Raw genomic sequence first — 20,000 nt, forward strand, 5'->3', positions numbered from 1 at the left:
TTCTCTCTCTATCTCTCTCTCATTCTCTCTCTCTCTCTCTCTCTCTCTCTCTCTCTCTCTCTCTCTCTCTCTCTCTCAGCAGCCCCGGGGTATCCTCGATTCTCAGGGAGTCTCGCCCACACCTTCCTTCCCATGAGCCACTTGGATCACCATGCCAACAGCGGCGTCCTCTATGGGCAGCACCGTTTCTACGACACCCAAAAAGGTGAGTGGCAAACAAATTAAAAATCAATCAGACAGAATGAAGATATTGAAATCCAATTGAACACAACAAAGTATGATGTAATTGGATAATGGATATTGCTCGCTATGTGGATGCCCACAGGGATATTACCTTAAATGTGATAATGTAATCCTGTCTTTTAGATTTGCTGCCTGGTTGGCCAATGGATGTTTTTTAAAGGGGAAGTTCAGGATTTTACAGTTTGATATTTCCTCAGCCTGAAAGTCGTCTATGGGCCAGTAAAAACTGTAATCCATGGTTTGGTTTTCTATTAAAACAGACACTACAAACTTAAGGTAACTTTATCCACTACCACCTAACAGTCAACGGAAGCAAATATTTTTGAATGAATTACACTTTCCAACACAAATCTCTAAAATCCTGAACTTCCCCTTTAGGAGTCTGTTTCTTTCTACCGAACAGAAATATAGGAAATCAGTCAATTTAAATAATACATTTAAATAAATTTAAATAAATAAATTAGGCCCTAATCTATGGATTTCACATGAATGGGCATTGGCACAGCATGGGTGGGCCTGGGAGGGTATAGGTCCTCTATAGTTCTGGTGGACATTCCTGCAGTCAGCATGCCAATTGCACATTCCCTCAAAACTTGAAACATCTGTGGCATTGTGTTGTGTGACAAAACCAGCATATTTTAGAGTGGCCTTTTATTGTCCCCAGCACAAGGTGCACCTGTGTAATGATCATGCTGTAATCAGCTTCTCGTTATGCCACACCTGTCAGGTGGATGGATCATCTTGCTCACTAACAGGCATGTAAACACATTTGTGGACAAAATAATATTTTTGTGCGTTTAGAACATTTCTGGGATCTTTTATTACAGCTCATGAAACATGGGACCAACACTTTCCACGTGGCCTTTATATTTTTGTTCAGTAAATATCATTGAAATATTTTATATTTGTATAATTTGGAACTTTTATATCTTACAGAGAACTTCTATCTAAGAAGCCTTCCGTCCCAGCCCCCTCTCATCTCAGCCAATCACGGTCTTCCGCCCATCTCCAGGGCGGGGCCGGGACACCCTCAGGGCTCCTGCAGTCGGGACATGGACCCAGGGGGCGGAGTCAGCCTACACAAGGGCCTGAAGGAGGGGTCCGTCGAGAGAGGGGTGGTCCCCAGCACCAAGGACAAGGAGAGGCCCAGCAGCAAACAGGAGGCCAAGGAGCGTCAGCAACACCACATCCACCACTCCCAGCCCTCACATCCACACCACCACCACCCACACCCCGGCCACACACAGCCCCACCCCCACCAACAGCACCCCCAGTACCCCCAGCACCCGGTCTCCCTGGAGGAGGTCAATAGCAGAGCTCTGGAGAGGCACATGGAGCACCAACAGACACTAGGAATGACCAGAACCCTCAGCGCCTGCCTGCTCAATGGAAAGATGCAGAACGGGGGGGACTCTGGGACGGGGGGAGCCAAGGCTTCCATGACTAGCTATGGGGGGGAGGTGGTGGGAAGCAGGGGGGCTCAGACACAGGCCAGCCACAGACACATGGAGGGTGGGGGGAACATCCGCTGCACCAAGGAAGGGGTGAGCGGCGAGATGAGGATCAGTGAGCAGCCTTCGGACTGTCTGGAGGGGAGGGGCCAGATGCTCCACCACGCCCTTCCCTACTCTGTGGCGCCGCCCCTGCAAATGGGTTCAGCCGCTGGGGGAGGCCACCCCCACCTCCACCCCCACCACCACTCTCACCCGCATCCGGGGGGGTTCCACTGCCTTCAGCTCCACCCCAGCCATCCCCACCACCCCCACACACACCACCACCCGGACTTCTTCTGCCCGCCTCCACCTGCCCCTCTAACCAACCCCTCGCCGCACGAGAGGGGAGGGGAAGGGGGGCGAGACCCCAAAGTGACAGGGCCCACGTTCATACCATCTGTAGGGGGAGGACACCTGGGGGACAAGTCCAGCGGGCAACCCTTCCAGATGGGCACCCCAACCGACTGCCAGGGGTTGGTGGGTGGGGGCGGCAGTGCCAAGGACAAGGCCATGGAGAAGAGTAACTGGCACAGGAAACAGCAGCAGCAGCTGTACAGAAAGTCTGAGAAGACCCCAGACTGGATGCAGCAGCAGAGTCACCACCCCCAACAACCCCATCCCCAACAACCCCTTCCCCAGCAGCCCCAGCTCCAACAGCCCCATCCCCAACAACCCCTTCCCCAGCAGCCCCAGCCCCAACAGCCCCAGCCCCAACAAACCCAGCCCCAACAGCCCCAGACCCAACAACCCCAGACCCAACAACCCCTTCCCCAGCAGCCCCAGACACAGCAGCACCAAGCCGTGCGTTCTCGCAGCGTCGAATGCATCAATAGCGTGGGAGTGGACACCACCGATGTGTTCCGGCCCTCTCTTCCCCAGGGAGCCAAGGCCGGACACTCCCTCCCCCACTCAGTCAACACTTCCCCCTACAGAGACTGCTCCCTCCCGGGCCCCCTGCCCAACGCCTCACCCCTGGGGGGTCGAGGAGGTGCAGGCGGTGGTGCTGGAGGTGGGAGTTGTTCCTTACAGAGAGATGGTCAGAAGGTGGCCCGTATTCGCCACCAGCAGCACGGTGGGCCTGGCCCGGACGCCCCAGCAGCAGAGCTGAACCAGAACAACAAACAGAACCAGGACCTGAACAGGAAGCTGGAGATGTCCCCGTACGGCTACAGCAACAGTGGGCAGGGACAGCAGCATCACCCCCAGCAGCCCCCGGTTCCTCCCTGGGCCATGAGGCCTCACCACGTCCACCCTGCAGAGGAGGAGCAGCAGCGGAAGACCTACATGGAGTCTCTCAGTGGTGGCAGACAACAGCCCCAGCAACAACCAGGGCAAGGTATGGGCCTCCCTCCTCATCCTTCTCCCCAGCCCCAGCCACCTCCACCCCCAGCCCCCTCTCAGCAGCAGCAAGACCCCCAGGTCGCCTCACAGGCCCAGGAGGAGAACAGTGCCATGAAGAGCCTGCTGAAGTACAGCACCCAGCAGCCCCTGCTCCTCTCCCAGAAGAGTCCCTTCGGAGGCCTGGGGAGCCTCAAATCCGCTGGTCCTGGGGGTCCTGGAGGTGGAGCCCCCGGGGTTAGCTGCACCCTGCAAGGCAGCAAACAACAACAGGCCCTGCCCACCAGGAAGGGCCCGGTCAATGACGGCGAGCGCTCTGACTGTGGGGGGCGTGGCCGGGAGGTGGGCGAGGCGGTGGGTCACGGTGAGGGAGAAGTGCGCCAACCGCCTGTGGGCATCGCAGTCGCCGTGGCGAGGCAGAGGGAACCGTCCTGTCGCCCGGTGGACGCCCACCCCAACAGCCGGCAGGGGCGGGTGCACCCCTCCATGAAAGGTACGGGGGTAACCTCCGGGACTTTGGGGTCACTTGCTTAAATAAACAGAAGGAGCAGGGGAACTGAGCAGAGATTATTTATCTACGACCTTTGGAAGACCTCGCTGATGAAAAATAAACAGCGGGCTTTGCCAAAGCCTAAAGTAGAAACAGCTTTATTTGACTAAGCAGTTAGAGGCACTGGGAAGAAAAGAGAGGAGGAGAGGAGTACATGGCAGGAGATCTGAGTCTGTGGCTGTAGAGCTGTAGTAGGTATGGTTGGGAGAGAGAGAGAGAGGCTGTAGAGCTGTAGTAGGTATGGTTGGGAGAGAGAGAGAGGCAGGCTGTAGAGCTGTAGTAGGTATGGTTGGGAGAGAGAGAGAGAGACAGGCTGTAGAGCTGTAGTAGGTATGGTTGGGGGAGAGAGAGAGAGAGAGAGACAGGCTGTAGAGCTGTAGTAGGTATGGTTGGGAGAGAGAGAGAGCGAGAGAGCGAGAGAGAGAGACAGGCTGTAGAGCTGTAGTAGGTATGGTTGGGGGAGAGAGAGAGAGAGAGAGAGACAGGCTGTAGAGCTGTAGTAGGTATGATTGGGAGAGAGAGAGAGCTGTAGAGCTGTAGTAGGTATGGTTGGGGGAGAGAGAGAGAGAGAGACAGGCTGTAGAGCTGTAGTAGGTATGGTTGGGGGAGAGAGAGAGAGAGAGACAGGCTGTAGAGCTGTAGTAGGTATGATTGGGAGAGAGAGAGAGAGACAGGCTGTAGAGCTGTAGTAGGTATGGTTGGGAGAGAGAGAGAGAGACAGGCTGTAGAGCTGTAGTAGGTATGGTTGGGGGAGAGAGAGAGAGAGAGGAGGCTGTAGAGCTGTAGTAGGTATGGTTGGGAGAGAGAGAGAGAGGCTGTAGAGCTGTAGTATGTATGGTTGGGAGAGAGAGAGAGGCAGGCTGTAGAGCTGTAGTAGGTATGGTTGGCAGAGAGAGAGAGAGACAGGCTGTAGAGCTGTAGTAGGTATGGTTGGGAGAGAGAGAGAGGAAGGCTGTAGAGCTGTAGTAGGTATGGTTGGGAGAGAGAGAGAGAGACAGGCTGTAGAGCTGTAGTAGGTATGGTTGGGAGGTGTAGAGCTGTAGTAGGTATGGTTGGGAGAGAGAGAGAGAGAGAGCGAGAGAGAGAGACAGGCTGTAGAGCTGTAGTAGGTATGGTTGGGGGAGAGAGAGAGAGAGACAGGCTGTAGAGCTGTAGTAGGTATGGTTGGGAGAGAGAGAGAGCGAGAGAGCGAGAGAGAGAGACAGGCTGTAGAGCTGTAGTAGGTATGGTTGGGGGAGAGAGAGAGAGAGAGACAGGCTGTAGAGCTGTAGTAGGTATGGTTGGGAGAGAGAGAGAGAGACAGGCTGTAGAGCTGTAGTAGGTATGGTTGGGAGAGAGAGAGAGAGACAGGCTGTAGAGCTGTAGTAGGTATGGTTGGGGGAGAGAGAGAGAGACAGGCTGTAGAGCTGTAGTAGGTATGGTTGGGGGAGAGAGAGAGAGAGAGAGAGAGAGAGAGAGAGAGAGAGAGAGAGAGAGAGACAGGCTGTAGAGCTGTAGTAGGTATGGTTGGGAGAGAGAGAGAGTTTTTTTTTGTTTTAAATTATCTTTATTGGTTCTGGGGGCCCACCACACAATAAATACTCATACAAAACCACAGTTACACATCAATTAAAAACACAACTCCAATTCTTCCTCCACAGTAACTAAACACAACAGCCTCTGAATACCCCATATACTCAAAAACAGATCAATATTGTTGACAAGTTTATAATAGGCAAACTCAACCCTTAGTCTCGCTGCCAACATTCCCTCCAGCATTCCCACCACATCCACAGACCCCTGTTCCCGAATACTGTTCGTTCGGGTCTTCAATATCGCTAATTTTGCTGCCCCTAAAACAAAATTAAGCAACACAACTACACCCTTTTGACTGAACCTGTACTTTGGCCCAAATATATACAGTTGGGAAGAGAAAACCTCTCCCAACGTTGAGAATCAATCAGTGATCAGGACAATCATCCCGACCAACCTGGGACAAAGTAAAAACAGATGTGCCAGAGTTTCAGACTCAGCACAGAATGGACACCCCTCCCCAACAGTAGGGTCCAGGTGTACCAGATGCATGTTAGTGGCTATAGCTCCATGTATTATCCTCCATTGGAGGTCAGCTGTCCTCTTATCAATAGGCAGTTTATATAATGATCGCCAACAGCCTTTTGGAGAGGCACCTGGACCAAGCACACCCGCCCACCTCGTTGATTTGACCCCTTCCAGGGAAGAGGCATGGGACACCTTTACACATGTTCTGTACATGGCCTTCTTTCCCACCTCCTTGAACTCCCCCAGCTCCGAGGTATCGAAGGAAAGAAGCATCCCCACGTCCTCCTCAAATGCCCCCATCGCAGCACTTACAATCACTGCAGGGAACACATAATCCAGACCCTCCCTCCACCGATCAGAATTGGAAGTATCAGTCACATACTGCAGATGAAGCACTGGCAAGGAGTCGCAGACCTCAGTGACGACCTTCCTCAGTAGGCGAGATGATCAGATCCCTGCTCTTTCTCACAGCTCCTCCAACGATCTGCTCCTGCTCCGCATCAGATGACCCAGCTTGGTAGACCTCACTCCTAACAGGCATCAACGTAGGCTGGCTGAAACCAGAACACGTGACTGGATGGCAGTGTTGTGAAAAAGAGGCTCTTCAAAAAGCCACATCCCTGGTGGCGTGCCAGCCTTACGGGACTTGACAAGGACTCTCCAAGCCTGCATAACAGACTCATAAAATGGAGTCAGGCCAGGCAAATCACCCCCCTCCAGCTTTAAGAGGAAAAGGTGCTTGTCTAAGCCCAAACAGCCCACTCTCCACATCAGTGTGTAGGCTGTTTCGACCCAGCTAGAACCGTCTCTGTACAACAATCTCTGGGCTGCTTGAAGCCGGAAAGCCATGATCCAAGAGGAAATGTCCACCAGGCCTTGCCCACCCTCGTGCAGTGGCAGGTACAGGGCTGCAGCTTTAATCCAGTGTTGTCCAGACCAGAAGAAATTGACAAGGGTCCTCTGAAGCTCTTGTATCAGCTGGCTGTAAAATCATTAGTCTGTGCCAAAGGGTAGAGGCAGCAAGCTGGGGCAGCACCCATTTCCATCTTGACAGTCTGGCACACACCTTCTCCACTACACCCTCCCAGTTCTTTTTCTGAAATACATCAGAGCCTAGATAAACCCCCAATGTCTTCATCCCATCTCTGCCCCACTGAAGCCCCCCTGGTAACTGTGGAGCGGACCCCATCTGAAGCCCCCCTGGTAACCGTGGAGCGGACCCCATCTGAAGCACCCCTGTTAACTGTGGAGCGGACCCCATCTGAAGCCCCCCTGGTAACCGTGGAGCGGACCCCATCTGAAGCCCCCCTGGTAACCGTGGAGCGGACCCCATCTGAAGCCCCCTGGTAACCGTGGAGCGGACCCCATCTGAAGCCCCCTGGTAACTGTGGGGAGCGGACCCCATCTGAAGCCCCCTGGTACCCGTGGAGCGGACCCCATCTGAAGCCCCCATGGTAACCGTGGAGTGGACCCCATCTGAAGCCCCCTGGTAACCGTGGAGTGGACCCCATCTGAAGCCCCCATGGTAACCGTGGAGTGGACCCCATCTGAAGCCCCCATGGTAACCGTGGAGTGGATCCCATCTGAAGCCCCCATGGTAACCGTGGAGTGGACCCCATCTGAAGCCCCCATGGTAACCGTGGAGTGGACCCCATCTGAAGCCCCCATGGTAACCGTGGAGTGGACCCCATCTGAAGCCCCCATGGTAACCGTGGAGTGGACCCCATCTGAAGCTGACCTGCCCACAGCGCTTCACTCTTTCCCCAATTGACTCTAGCTGAGGAGGCCCCCTCATACACCTTTAAATCTTTTTGAGAGAACCTTAACATCCTCACCCCCTGTAATAAAAACTGTCACGTCATCTGCATACGCAGACAGTGCTATTGTGGGACCCTTCATTGCACCTGGCACAGAGAAACCAGTGAGCCTCGCTCTTAAAAAACAAAGCATTGGTTCAATCGCCAGACTATATAACTGCCCTGAAGTTGGGCATCCCTGCCTGATGCCCCTTTGGACAGGGATGGGGCAACTCAAACCACCCCCACCTTCACCAAACACGAGGCCCCAGCATACAGTAAACTCATCCAAGACAAAAAACATCCCCAAACCCAAAGGCTTTCATTGTTTTAAACCAGTACTGGTGGTCCACACGATCAAAAGCCTTCTCCTGATCCAAAGAAAGTAAACCCACATTTACATCAGTCAGTTTACAAACATCTCTTATCAGAAACAAGTTGTCAACAATAGAGCGATCAGGTACACAGTAGGACTGGTCCTTGTGGACCAACAATCCCAGATACTCTTTCAACCTGTTTGAGAGACATTTAGAAACAATTTTATATTCTGCGCACAGCAAAGCAAGAAGTCTCCAATTTTTTTACGAGAGCCAAATCCCCCGTTTTGGCAACAGTGAAAGCACCACACGTTGACAGAATACAGGAAGAGAACCCTCATGAAAGGATTCACACACCACTTCATAAAAATCCTCCCCAATAGACCCCCAAAAGTGCATTTAAAACTCAGATGGTAAACCATCAATGCCAGGACCTCGGCCTGTTGAGAGCTGCATAACTGCTGTGGACAGCTCTTGCAGTGTAATGTCAGAGTCCAATGTGAATCTCTGCTCAGGTCCCAATTGAGGAAGACCGTGTAACAACTGTTCAGTACACAGAGAGTCACAATCCTCCGCCTTATAAAGGGACGAGTAGAAATCCCCGGCATGTTGACACATTTCACTGTCATCCGTGGTCACCATTAGGGAGACGAAGGCAGACCATCTGTTTACGTTGCAATGTCGACTGTCCTAGGTTTTTTTTAAAGCGCTAGGAGCATCCATATCCTTGAGGGAAGCGAAACGAGACCTAATCAAGGCACCCATCACTCTTTCATGCAGAAACGACCTCAGTTCATGTCTCTTGTCCTGTAAGTTCATGACTAGTCCAGGGTCGTTCTGAGTGAGCAGCTTCAATTCAATAGACTTGATGTCCTGTTCAAGGGCCTTGGTATTCTCTTTAACTTCAGTTTGAGACAGAGCAGTATACTGTTGATAGTCTCTTTAACTTCAGTTTGAGACAGAGCAGTATACTGTTGATAGTCTCTTTAACTTCAGTTTGAGACAGAGCAGTATACTGTTGATAGACTCTTTAACTTCAGTTTGAGACAGAGCAGTATACTGTTGATAGTCTCTTTAACTTCAGTTTGAGACAGAGCAGTATACTGTTGATAGTCTCTTTAACTTCAGTTTGAGACAGAGCAGTATACTGTTGATAGTCTCTTTAACTTCAGTTTGAGACAGAGCAGTATACTGTTGATAGTCTCTTTAACTTCAGTTTGAGACAGAGCAGTATACTGTTGATAGTCTCTTTAACTTCAATTTGAGACAGAGCAGTATACTGTTGACAAAATACTCATATGTGGGCCTTCCCAACCTCCCACCATTGTCTCAAGGACTCAAAATTCCCTTTTGTAACCCTCCATTGTACCCAAAACAACAAAAACCTTTCACAAAACATGACATCATGTAACAATTTAACATTAAAATACCAGTAAGGTGATGACCTTCGTGGACAGGACAAGTGAATATCAACAGTAACAATATGATGATCAGAGTAACCCACAGGAGTAATGGCACACTTTCCCACCCTACTACAGTATTGCTCAGATACATACAACTTGTCTAACCTTCCCACCCTACTACAGTAGTGCTCAGATACATACAACCTGTCTAACCTTCCAACCCTACTACAGTATTGCTCAGATACATACAACCTGTCTAACCTTCCAAACCTACTACAGTATTGCTCAGATACATACAACCTGTCTAACCTTGCTGCACTGACACGACCTTCATTAACTTTTAACCATGTGTACTGCCTAACTTTTGCATTCCTTACTCTCCACACATCAGAAAGCTCAAACTCATTTAATAGGCCAGACAGGCAAGTGGCTGACCACAGGTGAGGTTCTTCAGCGGTGCGATCAACAGTAAAATCAACTGTACAGTTCCAGTCCCCCCTAAAACCATACACCACTCTTGATCACACTGTCTTAAGGTTTCCTTTATTTGATCAAAAACAGCAATACGCTCTGTACCCTCATTAGGAGCATAAACATTCAAAAAAACAAACAAAAACCCCATAATATCCACCTTGACCAATAAAGCCCGACCGTTGACAATCTCTGTTGTTGATACCACAGTCACCCCTAAACCTGAGGAAAACAAAATTGCCACCCCAGCACTGAAATTAGTACCATGACTGAGTATATGCTGCCCCTCCCACCACATACCCCAGTCAACCTCATTTTCCTCATCACTATGTGTCTCCTGTAGGAAAACTACATTAAGCCTTTTCTGTTTTATTACTTCTAATACCCAAGCCCTCTTATTCCTGTCCCTTCCCCCATTAATACTGAGAGAACCGACCCTTAGTACCTCCATATAGAAAAGAGAAAAGAAAAGCAGAAGAAACCACTGAGAAACCAAGGAGAAAAAAGACACCCCATGAAGCATGATCATCATCATTATTTTAATCTTCTCTTAACCTGACCACGTTTCCCACCACCTTTTTCTGCTGCAACAGCAGTAATACATTTCCTCAAGCGAAACCGCTTCTTCTCACTCAGCTGATCTAACCGCACCGTCTTTTGTAACATCACAGCTGACCTCATAAACTTATCAACATCAAAATAATCTGCCAATTTGACAGATTTCCCAAAAGTCTGATCCAGAAACTCATTTACCTCCTCTAGATCATAGACTGAGTCCTGAGCTGTCATATCCAAAGAGATATCCATATCCTTCTCTTGATCCTCAGCTGAGACCACAGACAACTGACTCCCCTCTACCACATCCCTTTCAACACTCCCCACTTGCACCTCATCACTCGTACCAAGCATCTCCTCCACTACCTGGGAGACTAGCCCCACCTGAACATCACTACTCATAGTGGGCATCTCCTCCCCTAACTGGGAGCCTAGTTCCACATGAACCCCAGCACTCATAGTGGGCATCTCCTCCACTACCTGGGAGCCTAGCTCCACATGAAAGCACTGACATCCCTCCACTACCTGGGAGCCTAGCACATGAACCCCTGTACTGTGGGCACCTCCTCCACTACCTGGGAGCCTAGCTCCACATGAAACCCCAGCACTCATAGTGGGCATCTCCTCCACTACCTGGGAGCCTAGCTCCACATGAAACCCCTCCTGTACCCCCGTTACTCAGTGGGCATCTCCTCCACTACCTGGGAGCCTAGCTCCACATGAAACCCCTCCTGTACCCCGTTACTCGTAGTGGGCATCTCCTCCACTACCTGGGAGCCTAGCTCCACATGAAACCCCTCCTGTACCCCGTTACTCATAGTGGGCACCTCCTCCACTACCTGGGAGCCTAGCTCCACATGAAACCCCTCCTGTACCCCGTTACTCGTAGTGGGCATCTCCTCCACTACCTGGGAGCCTAGCTCCACATGAAACCCCTCCTGTACCCCGTTCTCCTCCACTACCTGACCCCTCCTGTACCCCGTTACTCGTAGTGGGCATCTCCTCCACTACCTGGGAGCCTAGCTCCACATGAAACCCCTCCTGTACCCCGTTACTCGTAGTGGGCATCTCCTCCACTACCTGGGAGCCTAGCTCCACATGAAACCCCTCCTGTACCCCGTTACTCGTAGTGGGCATCTCCTCCACTACCTGGGAGCCTAGCCCACATGAAACCCCTCCTGAACCCCCCCCCTCCTTTACCCCAGCACTCGTAGTGGGCATCTCCTCCACTACCTGGGAGCCTAGCTCCACATGAACCCCCTCCTGTACCCCGTTACTCGTAGTGGGCATCTCCTCCACTACCTGGGAGCCTAGCCCCTCCACATTTCCTCCACTACCTGGGAAGCTCCACCCCCTCCTGTACCCCGTTACCCGTAGTGGGCATCTCCTCCACTACCTGGGAGCCTAGCTCCACATGAAACCCCTCTTGTACCCCGTTACTCGTAGTGGGCATCTCCTCCACTACCTGGGAGCCTAGCTCCACATGAACTACCTGGGAGCCTAGCCCATCTCCTCCACTACCCGTACCCCACTACCTGGGAGCCTAGCTCCACATAGTGGGCATACTGAACCCCAGCACTCATAGTGGGCATCTCCTCCACTACCTGGGAGCCTAGCTCCACATGAACCCCAGCACTCATAGTGGGCATCTCCTCCACTACCTGGGAGCCTAGCTCCACATGAACCCCAGCACTCGTAGTGGGCATCTCCTCCACTACCTGGGAGCCTAGCCTAGCTCCACATGAAACCCCTCCACTACCCCCTAGCACCCCTTACAGCGTAGTGGGCATCTCCTCCACTACCTGGGGGAGCCTAGCTCCACATGAAAGCCTAGCCCTCCTGAACCCCAGCACTCGTAGTGGGCATCTCCTCCACTACCTGGGAGCCTAGCTCCACATGAAAACCCCCTTTACCCCAGCACTCGTAGTGGGCATCTCCTCCACTACTTGGGAACCTAGCTCCACATGAAAACCCTCCTTTACCCCAGCACTCGTAGTGGGCATCTCCTCCACTACTTGGGAACCTAGCTCCACATGAAAACCCTCCTTTACCCCAGCACTCGTAGTGGGCATCTCCTCCACTACCTGGGAGCCTAGCTCCACATGAACCCCAGCACTCATAGTGGGCATCTCCTCCACTACCTGGGAGCCTAGCTCCACATGAACCCCAGCACTCGTAGTGGGCATCTCCTCCACTACCTGGGAGCCTAGCTCCACATGAAACCCCTCCTTTACCCCAGCACTCGTAGTGGGCATCTCCTCCACTACCTGGGAGCCTAGCTCCACATGAAACCCCTCCTTTACCCCAGCACTCGTAGTGGGCATCTCCTCCACTACTTGGGAACCTAGCTCCACATGAAAACCCTCCTTTACCCCAGCACTCATACTGGGCATCTGCTCACCTGTCTGAGGAACTGGCTCTTCAGATACATCCTTACCTTCTACAACAATACTTTTCTGCTGCATAACATTTCCCTCTAATACAAGTTGCAACTCCGTGCCCTCAACACGGATAACTTGTTACTCGGCAACAGGTGCTTGTGGCTGCTCTACCGCTGTCAGCTCACCTCTCCCTACATCAGTGGACCCAGGCGTTACGAGGACCACCTGCACCCCTCCTTTGGCCTTCTCCTTTTCACTACCTGGCAAACATGTCGCTAGACCAAAATCCCCACACTCAAAACACCGTTGACTACCCGTACTAGCATAAGCCATATACATTCTATTGTTATACTTGACTTTAAACGATGACTCTAAAGTCTGGTCCGGTGAGTCCAAAAACATAAACGCCTGTCCTGACATTACCTGTTTCAACACCGGGTGTTTGCAACCCATCCAACCTTAATTGAACTGGCGAACTTCCCAAAGCGCTCCAATAGCTCATTTGGAATAAACGGCGGTACATTTGAAATCGTTACCCATGCTCAACCATCCGATCTACAAGACACTCTTCTTTAAGAAGTAGAGCTGTAGTAGGTATGGTTGGGAGAGAGAGAGAAACCCAGGTAGAAGCAAGACCCATTGGTAAGGGGGCATCTTAATAGCACAGAAGACTTAGTGTTCCTGGGACTTAGTGTTAGAGATTCCACCCTTAATGTTAGAGTTATGTAGAGATTCCACCCTTGAGGTTAGTTTTAGATAGATATTTGTGAGGTGCAGTGACTGCGTGTTGGGGGTTAGGGCTCATCAGGGGAAAGGTGTTGAAGACTTCTCCCTGAACTGATATTTGTCTCCTAGGACCTCCTCGCTCCATGTATCCCTCAGACCCTGCAGGAGAGGAGGAGAGGAAGAGGATGAGTGGAGAGCGGATGGGTCTGACCTGCCTGGACCGAGACAGAGAGGCCTACATCAGGTGAGACTCAGTCTGACGTTATTCAGCAATATGACATCATCATACACAGCAGGGCAACTTTCTGATTACAGACGTCAACAAGAACAAAGCGTAGACCTTCCAAGACCGTCACTATACGCTTGGAAAGAGGACGTCACAAACAGCACCATGTAACCATATCATTCCTGGAGACACCAGTTTAGGAGGCAGCGTTGTGTTTGCATAGAGTGGTAACGGTATCTACCTAACAGTAAATACGTGTTTTGTTTCACCCCACAGTTAAAGTTGTTGACAGTTAGTTAACAACCGCTCCTAGACTCATTACTAGCTACCGTAACACTGTAGTGTCAAAAACAGGTCTTCAAATAGGTGTCTTCCTCTACTCTGACCTTCCTCCTCTACTCTGACCTTCCTCCTCTACTCTGACCATCCTCCTCTACTCGGACCTTCCTCCTCTAATCTGACCTTCCTCCTCTACTCTGACCTTCCTCCTCTACTCTGACCTTCCTCCTCTACTCTGACCTTCCTCCTCTACTCGGACCTTCCTCTACTCTCACCATCTCTCCTCAGACCCGTTCCCTCTACTCTGACCTTCCTCCTCTATAAGACCTTCCTCCTCTTCTGACCTCCTATACTTGACCTTCCTCCTCTAACCATCCTCCTCTACTCTCACCTCCTCCTCCTCTCAAACATCACCTTCCTCCTCTACTCTGACCTTCCTCCTCTACTTCACCTGTTTCACCCTCACCTTCCCCCTCTACTTGACCTCCCTCTGGACGATGACTCACCTCACCTTCCTCCCTCTACCTGACCTTCCTCCTCTACTCTCACCTTCCTCCTCTACTCATTTGGACCTTCCTCCTCATCTCACCTTGAAATCGTTACCTCACCAACCTCCGATCTACTCACTCCTCCTTTAAGAAGTAGAGCTCTACTACTCTCACCTTCCTCCTCTACTCTGACCTCCCTCCTCTACCTCACCTCCTCCTCTACTCTCACCTTCCTCCTCTAAGCAAGACCCATTCCTCCTCTACTCTCAGAGCCTCCTCTACCTAATCCTCAGAAGACTCTCCCTTCCCTGGGACTCTACCTCCCTCCTCTACCCCACCATCCTCCTCACCTTATGACCTTCCTCCTCCTCTTGACTTCAGTCCTCCTTAGATCAGACCTTCTTTCTAGGTGACCTTCCTCCTCTACTCTGACCTTCCTCCTCTACTCTGACCTTCCTCCTCTACTCTCACCTTCCTCCTCTACTCTCACCATCCTCCTCTACTCTCACCTCCCTCCTCTAACCTCACCTTCCTCCTCTACTCTGACCTTCCTCCTCTACTCTCACCTTCCTCCTCTACTCTCACCTTCCCCCTCTACTCTGACCTCCCTCCTCTACCCTCACCTTCCTCCTCTACCTGACAGAGAGGCCTCCTCTACCCTGACCTTCCTCCTCTACTCTCACCTTCCTCCTCATACCAGCACCTTCCTCCTCTACTCTCACCTCCCTCCTCTACCCTCACCTTCCTCCTCTACTCTGATCTTCCTCCTCTACTCTCACCTTCCTCCTCTACTCTCACCTTCCTCCTCTACTCTCCTCCCTCCTCTACCACCTTCCTCCTCTACTCTCACCTTCCTCCTCTACTCTGACCTCCCTCCTCTACCCTCACCTTCCTCCTCTACTCTCACCAGCCTCCTCTACTCTCACCTTCCTCCACAACTCTCACCATCCTCCTCTACTCTCACCTTCCTCCTCTACTCTAACCTTCCTCCACTACTCTCACCATCCTCCTCTACCCCGACCTTCCTCTTCTACTCTGACCTTCCTCCTCTACTCGGACCTTCCTCTACTCTCACCATCCTCCTCTCCTCAGACCTTCTTCCTCTACTCTGACCTTCCTCCTCTACTCTGACCTTCCTCCTCTACTCTGACCTTCCTCCTCTACTCTCACCTTCCTCCTCTACTCTCACCATCCTCCTCTACTCTCACCTCCCTCCTCTACCCTCACCTTCCTCCTCTCCTCCCTTCCTCTACTCTCACCTTCCTCCTCTACTCTCACCTTCCCCCTCTACTCTGACCTCCCTCCTCTACCCTCACCTTCCTCCTCTACTCTGACCTCCCTCCTCTACTCTCACCTCCCTCCTCTACCCTCACCTTCCTCCTCTACTCTGACCTTCCTCCTCTACTCTCACCTTCCTCCTCTACCTCACCTTCCTCCTCTACTCTCACCTCCTCCTCTACCCTCACCTTCCTCCTCTACTCTGACTTCCTCCTCTACTCTCACCTTCCTCCTCTACTCTCACCTTCCTCCTCTACTCTGACCTCCCTCCTCTACCCTCACCTTCCTCCTCTACTCTCACCTTCCTCCTCTACTCTGACCTCCCTCCTCTACCCTCACCTTCCTCCTCTACTCTCACCATCCTCCTCTACTCTCACCTTCCTCCACAACTCTCACCATCCTCCTCTACTCTCACCTTCCTCCTCTACTCTAACCTTCCTCCACAACTCTCACCATCCTCCTCTACCCCGACCTTCCTCCTCTACTCTCACCATCCTCCACAACTCTCACCTTCCTCCTCTACTCTAACCTTCCTCCACAACTCTCACCATCCTCCTCTACCCCGACCTTCCTCCTCTACTCTCACCTTCCTCCTCTACTCTTACCTTCCTCCTCTACTCTCACCTTCCTCCTCTACTCTCACCTTCCTCCTCTACTCTCACTATCCTCCTCTACTCTGACCTTCCTCCTCTACTCTCACCATCCTCCTCTACTCTGACCTTCCTCCTCTACTCTCACCTTCCTCCTCTACTCTCACCTCCTCCTCTACTCTCACCTCCTCCTCTACTCTGACCTTCCTCCTCTACTCTCACCTTCCTCCTCTACTCTCACCTTCCTCCTCTACTCTCACCTTCCTCCTCTACTCTCACCTTCCTCCTCTACTCTGACCTTCCTCCTCTACTCTCACCTTCCTCCTCTACTCTGACCTTCCTCCTCTACTCTGACCTTCCTCCTCTACTCTGACCTTCCTCCTCTACTCTGACCTTCCTCCTCTACACTCACCTTCCTCTACTCTGACCTTCCTCCTCTACTCTCACCTTCCACTACTCTGACCTCCCTCCTCTACTCTGACCTTCCTCCTCTACTCTCACCATCCTCCTCTACTCTTCCTCCTCTACTCTGACCTTCCTCCTCTACTCTCACCATCCTCCTCTACTCTCACCATCCTCCTCTACTCTCACCTTCCTCCTCTACTCTCACCTTCCTCCTCTACTCTGACCTTCCTCCTCTACTCTGACCTTCCTCCTCTACTCTGACCTTCCTCTATATTATTCTGTGTTTTCTGTCTCTCCTCATTTCTCTCTCAATGGTTCTATTTCAGGGATAATAAGGATCCAGTGGACTTCACAAGGATCCATCCGTCCAACAGCTGTCACGGTGACATCACCTCTCACCTCATGGTGCCGGGTGGGACTTCCCTACAATCTGGCCAATTAGGAGACCCCTCTGCACATGCACACGCCCACTCGGCCCACCACCATTGGCTGCCGAGCACTGGAAGTCCCTCCATCTGGATGACAAGCCACTCCTACGGTGAGAAAGTTGTATTGGATTCAAATTCAGAAAACTTTATTTCCATAATAACCAACGTGTTGGTGTCACACTATAAATAAAAGACAATAAGAGGTCTACAGATGTATTCTAGATCAGTCGTCATCTGGCTGTTTCATGTCCTGTTGCTGCCTTTGCAGGCTGTGTTACAGTACAGCTGTATTGGTAATGAACGACACATGGCTACTGAATCTGTTGTAACATCTTCCTGATGTTGCAGGAATCGGCCACTCAGCCCTTCACCAGAACCTCGCCCCAGGTTTTTCTGCAGCCATGCCAGGGTCTCTACAGCCTGTGCTGCCTCTGCCTCAGGACCCGTCTACCCAGCTGGTGGTGCTACCCACAGAGCCTGCTGCCCACCCTGTCACACATCACCTGGGTGAGCCTCACTATTTTTCATTGTCTTTTCTCAATGGTTTTCTCCTCTTGCATGTCACTCTACATCCTTACTTAGGTACCCCGTTACCCCATTAAACCCTTACACCTTAGGATTGAGGGGTAAGTGTTATGGGGTAAGGGTAGGGTTAAGTGGTAAGAGTTGAGGGGTAGGTGTTAAGGGGTAAGGGTAGGTGTTAAGGGGTAAGTGTAGGTGTTAAGGGTAAGTGTTAAGGGGTAAGGGTAGGTGTTAAGGGGTAAGGGTAGGTGTTATGGGGTAAGGGTAGGGTTAAGGGGTAAGGGTAGGTGTTAAGGGGTAAGGGTTGGTGATAAGGGGTAAGGGTAGGTGTTAAGGGGTAAGGGTAGGTGTTAAGGGGTAAGGGTTGATGATAATGGGTAAGGGTAGGTGTTAAGGGGTAAGGGTAGGTGTTAAGGGGTAAGGGTAGGTGTTAAGGGGTAAGGGTAGGTGTTAGAGGTAAGTGTTAAGGGGTAAGTGTAGGTGTTAAGGGTAAGTGTTAAGGGGTAAGGGTAGGTGTTAAGGGGTAAGGGTAGGTGTTATGGGGTAAGGGTAGGGTTAAGGGGTAAGGTGTTAAGGGGTAAGGGTTGGTGATAAGGGGTAAGGGTAGGTGTTAAGGGGTAAGGGTAGGTGTTAAGGGGTAAGAGTTGATGATAATGGGTAAGGGTAGGTGTTAAGGGGTAAGGGTAGGTGTTAAGGGGTAAGGGTAGGTGTTAAGGGGTAAGGGTAGGTGTTAAGGGGTAAGGGTAGGTGTTAAGGGTAAGTGTTAAGGGGTAAGGGTAGGTGTTAAAGGTACGTGTTAAGGGGTAAGGGTACGTGTTAAGGGGTAAGGGTAAGTGTTAAGGGGTAAGGGTAAGTGTTAAGGGGTAAGGGTAGGTGTTAAGGGGTAAGGGTTGATGATAATGGGTAAGGGTAGGTGTTAAGGGGTAAGGGTAGGTGTTAAGGGGTAAGGGTAGGTGTTAAGGGGTAAGGGTAGGTGTTAAGGGGTAAGGGTAGGTGTTAAGGGGTAAGGGTAGGTGTTAAGGGGTAAGGATACGTGTTAAGGGGTAAGTGTTAAGGGGTAAGGGTAGGTGTTAAGGGTACGTGTTAAGGGTAAGGGTAAGTGTTAAGGGGTAAGGGTAGATGTTAAGGGTAAGTGTTAAGGGGTAAGGGTACGTGTTAAGGGGTAAGGGTAAGTGTTAAGGGGTAAGGGTAGATGTTAAGGGTAAGTGTTAAGGGGTATGGGTACGTGTTAAGGGGTAAGGGTACGTGTTAAGGGGTAAGGGTAAGTGTTAAGGGGTAAGGGTAGATGTTAAGGGTAAGTGTTAAGGGGTAAGGGTAGGTGTTAAGGGTAAGTGTTAAGGGGTAAGGGTAGGTGTTAAGGGTAAGTGTTAAGGAGTAAGGGTAGGTGTTAAGGGGTAAGGGTAGGTGTTAAGGGTAAGTGTTAAGGGGTAAGGGTAGATGATAAGGGGTAAGGGTAGGTGTTAAGGGGTAAGGGTAGGTGTTAACCTCTTCAGTCGACCCTCTACTTTTTTAAACATTCTGTTAAAAATCGCGCAACATTTCAGCGCCCTGCTACTCATGCCAGGAATATAGTATATGCATATGATTAGTATGTGTGGATAGAAAACACTCAGACGTTTAAAAACTGGTTAAATCACGGCTGTGACTTTAACAGAACGTGCGTTTCATTGAAAAGTGCAGGAAAATCTGATCACTGAAAGTGGAAAAATATATCCATCCGCCGCTTCAACCCATTGTTATGGGCGAAAGACATTAAATAGGGCTGAGGTTGCAGTACCTACAGCTTCCACACGATGTCAACAGTCTTGTCATTTGCCAATTCTTTGTTTCTTGGTCAAACGAACAAGAGACAGGCTTTTTCTTCAGGTCTCCGACCGGATATTTTGGTTGAGAAATACACGGACTGTATTTCAAGACGGACCCCTATAGAAAACACTTCGTCTCGTGATTAATTTGATCGCTTATTAACGTTTACTAATAGCTAAAGTTGCATTACAAAAGTATTTCGAAATGTTTTGTGAAAGTTTATCGTCGACTTTTTGAATTTAAAAAAATGACGTTACGTTATGAAACGCTATTTTTGTCCGTTTATCACACAGTCTTCATAGATCGATAACTAGGCTATATATGGACCGATTTAATCGAAAAAAAGACCCAATAGTGATTATGGGACATCTAGGAGTGCCAACAAAGAAGATGGTCAAAGGTAATGAATGTTTTATATTTTATTTGTGCGGTTTGTGTAGCGCCGACTATGCTAATTATTTTGTTTACGTCCCCTGTGGGTCTTTTGGGGTGTTACATGCTATCAGATAATAGCTTCTCATGCTTTCGCCGAAAAGCATTTTAAAAATCTGACTTGTTGCCTGGATTCACAACGAGTGTAGCTTTAATTCAATACCCTGCATGTGTATTTTAATGAACGTTTGAGTTTTAACTAATACTATTAGCATTTAGCGTAGCGCATTTGC

General features: G+C 50.6%; 1 protein-coding gene across 1 annotated transcript in view; it reads left to right on the plus strand.

Annotated features, from left to right (window-relative positions):
* LOC123998881 (BAH and coiled-coil domain-containing protein 1) overlaps positions 1-20,000 on the plus strand; it is a 123,023-nt gene that overhangs the window by 48,269 nt on the left and 54,754 nt on the right. The window contains exons 3-7 of the mRNA XM_046304102.1: positions 83-205; positions 1,180-3,567; positions 13,443-13,557; positions 16,906-17,117; positions 17,356-17,514. Of these exons, the coding sequence (XP_046160058.1) occupies positions 83-205; positions 1,180-3,567; positions 13,443-13,557; positions 16,906-17,117; positions 17,356-17,514 (2,997 nt within the window). The remainder of the gene's footprint in view (positions 1-82; positions 206-1,179; positions 3,568-13,442; positions 13,558-16,905; positions 17,118-17,355; positions 17,515-20,000) is intronic.

The sequence above is a fragment of the Oncorhynchus gorbuscha genome, linkage group LG16 (assembly GCF_021184085.1).
Source record: "Oncorhynchus gorbuscha isolate QuinsamMale2020 ecotype Even-year linkage group LG16, OgorEven_v1.0, whole genome shotgun sequence".
NCBI lineage: Eukaryota > Metazoa > Chordata > Actinopteri > Salmoniformes > Salmonidae > Oncorhynchus > Oncorhynchus gorbuscha.